The sequence below is a fragment of the Anguilla anguilla genome, chromosome 1 (assembly GCF_013347855.1).
Source record: "Anguilla anguilla isolate fAngAng1 chromosome 1, fAngAng1.pri, whole genome shotgun sequence".
In the NCBI taxonomy this organism is placed as follows: Eukaryota; Metazoa; Chordata; class Actinopteri; order Anguilliformes; family Anguillidae; genus Anguilla; species Anguilla anguilla.
In genome coordinates, this window is record NC_049201.1 from 72,617,595 (window position 1) to 72,630,427 (window position 12,833).

Here is a 12,833-nt window from a genome sequence, read left to right on the forward strand (position 1 = left end):
CTGTATCTTGGATTCCATGTTTGTTGGATTCCAAGAGGAACAGCTGGTCCATGCCAGACCTCGACACACACACACACAGGGTTTGGTTCAGAGAAGGGTGTTTTGAAGTATCCATGGAGACAAATCGCTAACCGGTATCGAGGTTCAGCTGCAGCCGTTTGTACGCTAGCTGCACCTCCGTGTGCTCCCGCCTGCAGAGGTAGCATCACTGCTCTGTGTTCTCCACGCAGCCGTCAGAGCTGGGTCGTCACCACACGCGATCCCCACGTCCACCCCCGCGTGACACGCTCCAAAATAAGAGTCCCACATTTGAGCTGACCTGCCAAAATGTCCATGTACAGGAGCCTCTCCCCTCTCCCCCGCCATCCTCCAGACTATTAAAAATTTAGCTGCAAAATGAATTTTTCAGGAGGAGTGAAGACCCTTTTAAGATGCTGATAGTATTTAGGATTTCCTCGGGGAGCTGGTGTATGAGGCCTGACGCGCTCTCCTCACATCGCTCTGAACCGATCGCATGCAGGCCTGCTCAGCCGATGCCTAACCCGCACGTCGTATTTCGTTTGGTGTGATTAAAGCAGCGACTGGCTGGCTGGGGCCCGGCCATGAACGCACTGTTTTTTTTCTATTCATGTGCGTAGGTGATGTGTTCAACCTCTGCTTAGACGCATTTGAGGTTGTCTTTGGGGTTCTTTGTGTGTCTCTGTGTGTTTTTTGTGTGTGTCTGTGTGGTGTGCGCGTGTGTGTGTGTGTATCCATGCTGTGGTGTGTGTGTGTGTATGGTGTGTGAGTGTGTATGTATGGTGATGTGGTTTGATGTGGTGTGGTGTGGTGTGGGTATGTGTGTGGGTCTGTGTGTGTGTGTGTGTATGGTGTGTGAGTGTGTATGTATGGTGATGTGATGTGGTTTGATGTGGTGTGGTGTGGGTATGTGTATGTGTGTGTGTGTGTGAGAGTGTGTATGTATGGTGATGTGGTGTGGTGTGTGTGTGTGTGTGTATCCATCCTGTGGTGTGTGTGTGTGTGAGTGTGTATGTATGGTGATGTGGTGTGGTGTGTGTGTGTGTGTGTATCCATCCTGTGGTGTGTGTGTGTGTGAGTGTGTGTGTGTGTAGTGTGTGAGTGTGTAGTGTGTGAGTGTGTATGTATGGTGATGTGGTGTGTGTGTGTGTGTGTGTATGTATGGTGGTGTGGGTATGTGTATGTGTGTGTGTGTGTGTGTGTGTGTGTAGTGTGTGAGTGTGTATGTATGGTGATGTGGTGTGTGTGTGTATGTATGGTGGTGTGGGTATGTGTATGTGTGTGTGTGTGTGTGTGTGTGTATGTATGGTGAGGTGATGTGGTTTGGTGTGGTGTGTGTGTGTGTGTGTGTCTCAGAAAGAGAGGTGAGAAGGATAAAAAGCAGCTGTGGCTGCTCAGTCGGTGCGGTGCAAGGCTGTGGTGTCACTCTGCTGCACTAATGCCACACTGGGCATGGATCCTGTCATTCTGCCTTCCCTCTGCTCCCGTCTGCAATGTCAGGTATTGACTCTTTTACATCTGACAGTTTTTTTTTTGTTTTTTTTGTTTTTTAAATAACTTGACTGTTGCCATGGAAGTGACGGGAGTCCTGCGGCAGAGGTCTGTGTGTTTGAGGCAGAAATGCAGGAGGAGGCTTGTGGGAGAGGACCGGGCTCAGTTCAGGCACATTTCCATAAGTTTGATTTGTGCCTGTTTATCAGTGCGGTGTGACCCTCTCCGTGCGTCTGGAGCGAGCGGGGGAGGGGGAGGCAGATTTCCCAGGGGGACGCTCGCGTGGCCGCGCTGTGTGAGAGAACGCGTCAGGAGCGTCGCTGTTTGATCAGCAGTAATTGGTTGTGATGATTTATTTTCTGATACTGACAGAGTTCATGTGGTTCTTCCACCACCCCCCCCCCCCCCAAAAAAAAAGAAAAAAAAGGGGCATGTGCAGTGTATAATGCAGATTTGCTTGTTGCTGTGTGTGTGTGTGGGTGGGTGCATGTGCGTGTGAGGGGTGAGGGGGAAGGGTGTCTTTTTTTGTGTGCCTATGCCTTAAAGCTCTTTTAGAAGGTGTGTGTGTGTGTTTACAGTGAAGACTGGCTCATCCGTGCCTTACTGTTGTGATTACACTGACTGTGCTGTTGAGCTTTATGGTGGTGCTCCAGGCTCTGTGTGTGTGTGTGTGTGTGTGTGTGTGTGTGTGTGTGTGTGTGAGTGTGAGAGAGAGAGAGAGAGAGTGTGTGTGTGCACATGTCACTCAGCCAAAAGCAACACATTATGGCCAGTGGTGCCCTTAACATAAGTTTGGAAGAGAGACTATTGGATAGTAAGAATTTAAGTGGCAATAAAAATAAAAGTTGTTAAAAGAACATCCAGTCTCTGGAACTTGTTAGACGTGCAGTGAATAATCTCCATCGCTGGGAGAAATCCATTCCCCTTAAGCAAAACCAATGGCTGGGACTGCTCGAAGGGTAATATTATATCTGACTAACAGTTAAGGAATTGTCTCGTTTGTTGTAATTTATATCGCGGTTGATATTGAATGAGTAGATATCTTGGATTGCGGTTGCCCATGCTGTTCCAATCAGGCGGGCAGACCCGCCAAAAGGACTGTGAATACTCGGATATGCAGGAAGAGAAGCCACATCTCTCCGTTTTCACGTTCAACATGAACTCGTTTTGGTTGTGCTGTAGTCCCATCAGACTGTTTACTGCAGTCCAGCCTGCTCCAGGTCAGCACCCTTCCCATAACCTTTTGAATGGTTGGGTATATTTTGGGTATATCTTTTTTTTCCTTTCAAAATTATAAGTGTGTGTTCTAGAACTCCACTGCTTTCAGTTGCCAGTAGCGATTGTGACATCAGCATCGGAATGCCCAGCTAAGAACATTCTAATCTCACATCCGTGACCTCACGCCTTAAAGGGGTAAAGCAGACGGAGGGATGATTTCAGAGCTTCCCGCTGCGCTGATCGGTTCCGTGAGACGTGCGTTCTGCGGGGGGCCCCGGTTACGTCCCGGAGACGGTTCCCTGGCTCATCGGCGGCAGGCCCTCAGCGTGCGTTTGGTTCCGCTCCGGACGGGAGACGGCGACCGTTGAAGAGGTGCGGGGGTCGTTTCGGGGCCCCCGGAACATCCGGCGTGTTCTTTTCCTGTCCTTCAGCAACCGCGCGTCCGGTCTGGCGAAGGAGGAAACCTGAAGACGGTTACCACGGCAGCGGGGCAGGCAGGCAGGTGTCGTCCGTGCGGCTGGTTAATTAGCAGCGGACGGACAAAACGGACGAGCTCCCCTAATTAAACGGCCGGCTTTAGCAGCCAGCGGGTGCCGGGCTGACTGCAGACGAACAAACAAACAAACAAACAAAAAACTAACTAACTAACTAACTAACGAACTGGCGCCGCGACCCCGGGGGAGCGGAGGGAAGGGAGGGGCCGAGCATCGGGGGGGTCAGAGGTCAGCGCTCGGCTTCCCAGCTGCAATAAGCTCCCTGACAGATGATAAGCAATCTGGGCTGTGTCTGCTTGCGGTGTCCTGGTGTGGTGGGGGCAGCCCTCCTGTTGGGGGGTCTGGGGGCGTTGGGGGGGGTCTGGGGGGGGGGGGCTCTTGGCGTGATTTTGCTGGTGTTTATACGCAGTCACAAAATGGAAGGAAGCGGTGTTTTGGCCAGATGTTTGTGAAGCTGGCCGCCTTGCTTCTCCTCCTCGTGTGAAAAAACAATGCCTAACGTATGCAGGGCTTGTTATTGCGTGCTTTTTTTTTTTCCTTCTTCTTTTTTTTGGGGTGGGGGGGGGGGTGGGGAACCGGTTTGGGATTTCCACAGCTCGTTGGTGCAGTTGCAACAACTTGAGCCGCGCTGCTATTTTGGGATGATGTGTTCCTTTCGTGCGCTCAGAGCCCAACCAGCCCCGCGCCAGTGTGGAATACGTGCGCAATAACAAAGAGGAGGGGGGGGGGGGAAGGCGGGCGGGCGGGCGGGGGCCCCTGAGGGGGAGACCGGGATTCAGCCTCCCCCAGTGGCTGCTGTCTGTATGTTAATTCACTATGACAGGAAGCACAGGGCTAGCTAAGCGTCACACACACACACACACACACACACACACAGACTGATAAACACTCGCACACACACACGCTCACACACACACACACACACACTCACACACAGGCACACGCTCACACGCTCGCTCGCGCACAGACGCAGGCGGTGTCAGTGACATCAGCGTAATCCCCCAGACGGTGTAGACGCGCGCGGGGCGAGCCGCGCGGCCGCGGGAGATTAATGCCGACCCCGCCAGGCGTGAGGCAGAGGTGGAGGCGGTTCTGACCCGAAGCGCGGGCCAGTCACGGGGTGGTCCTCCCTCGGTCGGCCAATCGAACGGCTCGGGCCTCGCTGAAGACAGAAGTGCCGTTCCTTTATTTGAGCCAGCCTGTGTCATACGTTTCAAGGTCATTTCTTATTATTGTTAGTATAATTTTTTTTTGGGTTTTTTTAATGGCATACGGTCATGGAGATGAGCCCCAGCAAGGCGGGGAACGCCCAGGCACTTTGCATGGTGAACGTGCATTAGTGGTGAGTGGCACTTAGCGAGCAGATGTGCGAATGCTGAAACCCATTTGGTTGGTGCGCGGGACAGCTGCAGGTGCAGGCTGAGCCGTTCCCCTTCCCCTCCCAGCGCCTGTGATTAATGAGGAAGAGCGCCGTGATGAATGCCAAATCTCTCCTTCCTCTCTCTCTCTCTCTCTCCTTCTCTCCCTCTCCGTCTCTCTCAATCTCTCCATCTCCGTACCTCTCGCTACCTCTCTCTGTGTCTCTCCCTCACTCTCTCTCTCTCCCTTCCTCCATCACTCTCTCTCCTCTCTCCCTCACTGTCTCTCTCAATCTCTCCATCTCCGTACGCTACTCTCGCTACCTCTCTCCATGTCTCTCCCTCATTTTCTCTCTCGCCCTTCCTCCATCACTCTCCTTTCCTCCCTCACTCTCTGTCGCTCTCACCTCTCTCCATCTTCCTCTCTCTCTGTCCCTCTCTCCATCTTTCTCTCTCTCTCTCTCTCTCTCTCTCTCTCTCTCTCTCTCTCTCTCTCTCTATCTTTCTCCCCCCCCCCTCCTCCTCCTCCTTTCAAAACGATTGGCACATGTGGTTTGTCTCATGCGTCCTGCCCGCTGTTGCCGGGACACGGATCCGTTCGGGGCGCGAGCCCGGCCTGTGACTGCGACGTCTCGGAGCGGACGGCTGAAATATGACCCAATTTAGGAGGAGTCCGGGGAGCAGGCTCCTGTGTCCCGGGCCTTCTTCTGGTGCCTTCTGATTTACCGCCATGCTTACCGCTTTGATACTTGGCATAAAAATAACCCTCTGCTGAATTTTTATGCATCCCCCCCCCCCCCCCGCCCCCCACCGCAATAAAATCTAAAATCTTTCAACGTGCACTAAACATACTTGTTTTAAACCGAGTCTGCAGCATAAAATACTAGTATACTAGCTGGGCGGTGGGTTTTATTTTGGCAATGACAGCGTGTTCAGCAGCGATGTGTCTCGCTAACTGGCGCTCGTTCGTTACCGTGACGCCTCTGTGACGTCGTTCGGTGCCCCAGTAACTGCGGCTTTAGCTCATCAGCCTTCTCAACATGACGAGGTCCTCTCAGCCAAAAAACCTGCGGGAGGCTTAGCTCTTTCTGACATCTGGGTTACCCAATCGCTGATTACGACCAATCGGGGAGGGTGGGGTGGGGTGGGGTGGGGGGGGGGGTGTGTTAAAGGGGCAGGAGCGCTCCAGGTTTACCTGGGGAGACCGAACTCAAACGCACAGATCTGGGAGTCCATGTCGGGCGTGGTCCTCTTTGCGCGGGCGCCGTGGAAACGACGAGGGCCCGGAGGCACCGCCGCGCGGCGGTTTGCCTGTCGCTGAACCGGAAGGCCTCCGGCTCGCAAAAAAAGCGCCAGATCCAGCCTCGGCTACCTTTCACCGCTGAGCCAAACTCTCCCACAGCGTGTTCTCACTCGCCCGCGTCCCCAGGATTCTCTCTCTCTCTCTCTGTCTGTCTGTCTGTCTGTCTGTCTCTCTCTCTATCTATCTATCTATCTCTCTATCTCCCTCTATCTATCTGTTTCTCTCACACTGTCTGTTGCTCTATCTATCTATCTATCTCCCCCCCCTCTCTATCTAACTATCTCTATCTCTATATCTACTTTATCTCTCTCTTGCTCTCTGTCTCTCTTGCTCTCTCTCTCTCTGTCTCTCTTGCTCTCTCTCTGTCTCTGTCTTGTTTACTTTGGTTTTGTAGCTTTTCTCAGCATGGAGCGAGCTTGAGGGAGTGAGCTGAAATGGAGGGAGGGAGAGAGGGAGGGAGGGAGGGAGGTAAGTAAATAGAGGGTGGACGGGGAGAGGAACTCGGGCTTGCAGCTGTCAGTGACGGACAGTTTGATGGGAAATGTCACGTTGATGAAGGTGGAAGTTTTACTCCCTGCCCGAACCCTCCCCCCCCCCCCCCCCACATCACTCAGCAGTACCTTCAGGAGAGGACAGACCTTTAAAATCCCTCGTTCCATCTCTCCTCCCGGGCCACTGTGTAGGCCTGCCAGTCCTTCGCCCTTCCTTCCTTCTTTCCTTCTTTCCTTCCTTCCTTCGTCACGCTACTTCAGAGCTGCTAAATCCCTCCGTGAATTCATCTGGCACCATTCTCATTCGCTGAGAAGGGCATGGAGCATGGGTAATGGCCAATGTGGTGCGGGAGAGCTGAAGGGTACTGGTCCACACACGTGCGCACACACACACACACACACGCACGCACGCATGCACGTCACACACACACGCACACACGCACACATGCACACGCACACGCACACGCACACACACACACACACACACACACACGCACAAACACTCACGCATGCATGCCACACATACACGCACGCCACACGCACACAGACGCGCGCACACACTCACGCACACACGCACACACACACACACACACACACACACACACACACACACACACACACACACACACAACGCTGCAGTTTGAGCCCTGTGTTGAGCCCTTCAGCTGAGAAGGCTGAACCCAGTGAAAGCTTCTGGTTCCGTGACCACAGGCCAGGCAGGGGGGGGAGAGCCATCCGAATATTCTGGTTGACTGGACCAGAGGGGAGGCAGGGGGGTGTGTGCACATCTGACTGTCACCTCCATTGATCTCCGAGGAGGAGGAGGAGGAGGAGGGGGAGGCGCTCCCACCGCCTCGGCCCGCTCCGGTCCGCCCGGAACTCTTCGTCCTCCTCATCGAGGCTGAGCGGGTGCATCGGCTGAGAGCCCCCGTGATTAACGCACTTTAAACGCGCATTAATCACACGCTTTAATTAATCGACGCGCCGTCCGAGCCGGGCTTCTGCGTCGTGTCCATTCCGGAGAGCCACGGACGCGTCCGGAAGAGTGACGGGGATGTGGGCGCGCGGTGCGCCCGCCAACTTCCCGTCTCCCTCCTCCTCCGTCGCGTTAAATCATCGACCCCGCCCTCGCCGGCGCGCCCCTCTGGCTCGGCCCGGGAACGGCCCGTCCGACCCGCTCGCCGCGGACGTTTCGTTAGCGCTTAAGACGGCGCGCGTCCGCGACGGCGGCACTGCCGAGGGGAGGATCGCGGTCCGTGGAATCGTCCCGTCCTCTCCCTCCCTCTCCTGCCGGATTAACGTACGGTAACCACGGTCACAGCGCTGCCAGTTTCCCCGGTCTTGCCGGGCGCGCATACTTTTACGCGGTGTGGAGTTACAGCGCCATCATGTGGACGACGGTGATGATGACGTTCGTTTTTAGCACCGAGTATTTATTCGGCTCCGATGCACGCAAGAGCAAATGAAACCGCTGTCGAGGACAAATTCTCACATCCCCTCACGGATCAGTCATACGGACAACTGAGCGTTGCGGTTCACGGTCCCTGTTTATAACCGTCTACTGCCGTCGCGCCAATCGACCGTGGTTCGTTTAATCTAAATTGAGGACCAATTTAAGCAATACCCTTCCCACTGTTTCACTGCCTTTCTGTTATTGCCTCGCTAACGTTGAGTTTACTAGCTATTGTATTCTCCCTTTGAACACAATTATTCCTTTAATTATTTTCCCACTTGTCTTTTCTTAGTGTTAGGATATTTTTTCTCACAACGTGTCTGCACATTTCATCGAATATCCAATTGTTCGTTTAATTTATGCCGCGCATATGGGCTCTGATTAAAATAGAACCGTAATAACGAGACTAAAACACTGCGTTATCAGGAGCTATGTTGCTGTTAATTGTCCCTGTCATATTAAGTTTTCAGCTCTACTGAACATAGGCCTATATTGTGCTATACATTGGCTATTCTGTACAATGGCTCACCGTGTTAAGGTCCATTTACCATTTACTGCTCCGTGCCAACTTGTGGTTAACGTGACAGCGATCAAGATAGCTATAAGTGTTTGTTTACAGTAGCGTAATTTAACAAGAAATATTAGCATACTATTTTTACCATTGCTTTTGTGTCTGTAGGTTCTCTCAAGATGCACAAGTTGAGATCTAAGTAACCATAGATTTTTTTTGCTCCTCTTTATTCATTCCATTTTAAATAGTTTCATTTAATAAATTTCCCCGTTTTACTGGCACAGTCCAAATTCAGTACCAGACTGTGCGGTCCAACCAGGTGCTAGAACAGTGATGTCATCGGTAGCCCAGTAGCAGTAATGGCTTCGGGACTGAACGCGCTGAAATGCTAAATTAGGACTTCCTCTGCTCCTCAGTGAACCGTCTCCCGATGAAGGGGGCCACGACCGGCAGCATCATCGGCGCCATCATCGGCGTCATCATCCTCCTGGCCCTCATCGCCACCGCCGTGGTGATGATCCGGAAGCACCGCAACAAGAGCAAGGACGTCGAGTGAGTGATTGACGTGTCAGATCTCCGCATTTTTTAAATTTATTTATTTTTTTAAAGGGGCGCGCTTTGCGCAGTCCTTCAGAGAGTTTCTGTCCTTCAGAGAGTTTTCACCCCTCATTCATCATTTTCCGTGTTTGAAAATTATACTTTGGTGGAGTTTTTTTTCCTATTGCTTATGTGAGCTACGTTCTATAATATAAAAATGACAAAGTTTTTAAATGTCCTTAGAGTTGTGTTAAAAAGGAAACTTGGTGCCAGCGCAGACTGTGGCCGGTAGCTTCATAGTGCGACACACAGTTGGTGATTGTGTCACCCGGGGTGTAGGAGGGTTCAGCTGCTTAGGGATCCTCTTTTCATTGGCGTCTAGGTCAATCGCCCATGGACCGCGTGCATGTGGTCTTCCTCCACCTCTGCTCCTTGCTAGCACGGCTGTAGTCTGTTGTGTGAAAAGAAGCAGACCGCTCACACCGCGTGTTTTTGAGGAGACCTGCAGCGGTCTACGCTCTCCCGAATCACGCATGAACGTGGCCGCGGTTGCGAACGGTCGGGCTTTCCAAATTAGGGTGAAACTCGGACATGCTAATGCCCCCCCCCCCCCCACAAGTTCCTCTTAAGAAGGACGCATTGCAGTCTGCAGGAGATTTACTTTTTTGGGAAAAGGTTGACCCGAAGCACACAGCAAGAACCGCAAAGCAATGGCTGAACCGCGTGACTTGAATCCCATTGATATGCCCCGAGAATTCCTGTCCACCGATGCTCGGAGCGTAACTTAGCAGAGCTGCAGTACATTTACATGGCGTAAAATTAAAATTTCACGGGCGAAAATTCCGAAAGGTAAATCTGCAAAGCTCGTACGGACGTACCCGAGAAGAACGTAGGAAGAGCCCTAATTGCTGCCAAAGGCCTATCCACAGAGCAGTGACTGCTGAATAAAAAATATTTTTTTGCATCGTAAATTTGTTGAATGCGTTGTGTTGGTGAAGGGAATGCATTAAGGCGTAGCAAGACAAAATGTGAAAAAGGTTCAAATGGAGGAGTGAATTCTTTCTGAGCCTCTACAGTAGAGGCTGGCCTTGAGAAGAGTCTCGAAAGCTTGTCAAATTTGCCTAAGATTTTATTGGGAGCTCACAAACTGTTAAAGTGCATTCAGTCTTTCAAGAGCTGCAAATGGATTTTTGCTTATGCGTGCATTCGAACGTCGAGACTTTCAGTAACGTTTAACAAAATGCTTTTTGTTTCCCTAGTGGACCACCTAATTACAAGCCGCCCCCTCCCAACAAGACGGGCGGCTCCGTCGAACATGTGAGTTGCCGCGGTGGATGTCGGACAGTCAGGGGTCCATCAGCAGTGGGTTATGGGATGCCGGACAGTCAGGGGTCCATCAGCAGTGGGTTATGGGATGTCGGACAGTCAGGGGTCCATCAGCAGTGGGTTATGGAATAGTGGACAGTCAGGGGTCCATCAGCAGTGGGTTATGGGATGTCGGACAGTCAGGGGTCCATCAGCAGTGGGTTATGGGATGTCGGACAGTCAGAGGTCCATCAGCAGTGGGTTATGGGATGTCGGACAGTCAGGGATCCATCAGCAGTGGGTTATGGGATGCTGGACAGTCAGGGGTCCATCAGCAGTGGGTTATGGGATGTCGGACAGTCAGGGGTCCATCAGCAGTGGGTTATGGGATGCTGTACAGTCAGGGATAATCAGCAGTGGGTTGAGAGACGGCCGGTGAATTGATATGAATGGAGAGACTGAGAGATGTATTGATTGTCCCGCTGGTGCGGTGTTGACGTTCACACCGCGTGACCCTGTGCCCCGCAGCTGGCCGCCAGTCGGGAGAACGTGACCGAGGCCCTGCCGCTGAACATGTACTACGAGACCAACGGCGAGCCCGTCACCGTAAGAGCTCGCCGCGCCGCCGCGCCCTCCTTTCGGCGATGTGGAAACGATACGCGCCTTCGCGTGATCATATCTGTGTTCATGGCTACGAATGACTGTTACATAACGAGTACTGTGCCTTATCGGATCTGTGTTTAGCAGTTGTTCCAGTGACCTCCGGTATGCACTCGTTTTATTTTATCGCTTCGGATAAAAGCGCCCGCCAAATAAATGTAATGTAATATCTCTTACAGAGAGTCAGGCACTATCATATGTCTTACAGGGTAATGTTAGACATTATATGTCTTACTGGGTAATGTTAGACACTATCATATGTCTTACAGGGTAATGTTTGGCACTATCATATGTCTTACAGGGTGATATTAGGAAGATCGTCTTGTTGGCACATTTAAATCAATGCCTTTAATAATTATAATAATAATAATAATAATAATTTATTTATTTATTTATTTATTATTTTAACAGAACCTGGATGGTTACAGTGATGAGGAACCCGGGTACAATGATGACTCTGGTCACGAGGGCGCCCCCTCTGGCCTGGAGGAATCGGCGCTGCACCCTAGGGATGAGGTGCCCGAGGAACACCTGTACGTCACTCCCATTGATGTGGATTACCCGGGCGGGGAGGAGCATCAGGGCGGGGAGGAGTACCCGGGCGGGGAGGAGTACCGGGGAGGTGAGGAGTACCGGGGAGGGGAGGACGAGGCCGAGCCGAACCCCGCCCCCTCCCGCGGCGACAGCTTCATGTCCCCGGCCATGTACGTGTAGACCCGGACGGCAAACACGCCCGCTACCACCCGCCACCCGCGTCACTGTGGCCCGGCGATATATGTGACAGCTGGATATATGTGTGTGTCTACTGTACACGGGCTTCATTACAACAACACCATCTGGACATCGAGGCGGGCGCACAGCGTCTACCCGTATCTACCGAAATACACCTTCTTAACGTGTGCCTGCGAAGCAGATTTGTGAAAGTGCCAAAGCGCGCGTTTTTGGACAGGCCCGTCATTTCTGATTTACTTTTTTTTCTGGGCTCGTTACGAGATTAAACGCGACGGGGAAAAACGTGCTAACGGAATGTTGAATGTGAAATGCTAATTTTGTGCGCGAGCGGATACTAGCCTGAGGAGCCGCTGGCGTTCTGAGATTTATTTTTTCTTGTTTCCTGACCCTCGTTTATAGGAACTTAGCGGCCAAAAAGAGATTTGTATATTTTGTGAATAGGCGGACGTGACTGTTACTGTGGGGCGGTGAGGGTGCGGGTGTGCAATGGAGCGAGCGTCGTGGTGCGGTCCGGTCCGTGCGGTTCTGTGCAATGGGCCTCGTATTAATCGCCACCGGCCGCTGGCTCCCAGAGGCCTTTGCTGTTTCGTTTGAGTCCGAACCGCAGCCTGCTGGTGGCGCCTGCTCGCACTGGGTCTGCAGCACCGCTGGGGGGGGGGGGGGGGGGGGGGGGTTCGTCCGCCCGTCCGCTCAGGCTGCACCGCGCCCGATATGGAGTCTAAACCAGGCCACCTTCTGTGAGCGCACAAGTGTTTCCCGTCTCTCAGATATCCGACTCCATTGTTACTGGGGGGTGCAGTCCTACATATTTATTTTTTTAATGGGGGGGGGGGGGTGGGGGCAGTTCTGCCCTTTTTTTTCGTTGGGGGTGGGGGCAGTCCTACGCTGTCTTTTGGGAGGGAGGGTGTGGGGGGGAGATGCGATGTGGCCTCCAGGGTCCCCCCCCGCCTTCCCTTGCTTGCCTCTCAGGCTGCCCCTTATTACTGCATTGAGGCTGTAAATGATTTATGTGCTCATGTGGGAATCATTGTGAGAGGAATTTTATGTTGGAGGGAATCTGTAGTTAAAGTTTATAAAAGAGACTGTTTTAACTTTTAACTGTGGTGGTGTGGGGGGACTGGGGGCCTGGTGGTGGGAGTGGGTTGCCGGTGGTGGTGGTGGGGGGGGGGGGTGTTCCTCTTTAGACCTCATCATTTTTAATGTTTACTGAGCTAGCAGTGCCTTGTTTCACTCTGCCAAACTGCCAAAGACTCAATATAATC

The 12,833-nt window shown here is 52.5% G+C and overlaps 1 protein-coding gene across 1 annotated transcript; it reads left to right on the forward strand.

Annotated features, from left to right (window-relative positions):
* The first annotated feature begins 8,713 nt into the window (after positions 1-8,713).
* si:ch73-22o12.1 (nectin-2) lies at positions 8,714-12,405 on the forward strand. The gene is made up of 4 exons (XM_035404007.1): positions 8,714-8,889; positions 10,134-10,191; positions 10,708-10,785; positions 11,251-12,405. The coding sequence occupies exons 1-4, from the start codon at positions 8,768-8,770 to the stop codon at positions 11,551-11,553; spliced, it is 561 nt and encodes a 186-aa protein (XP_035259898.1). The 5' UTR covers positions 8,714-8,767; the 3' UTR covers positions 11,554-12,405.
* The last annotated feature ends 428 nt before the right edge of the window (positions 12,406-12,833 follow it).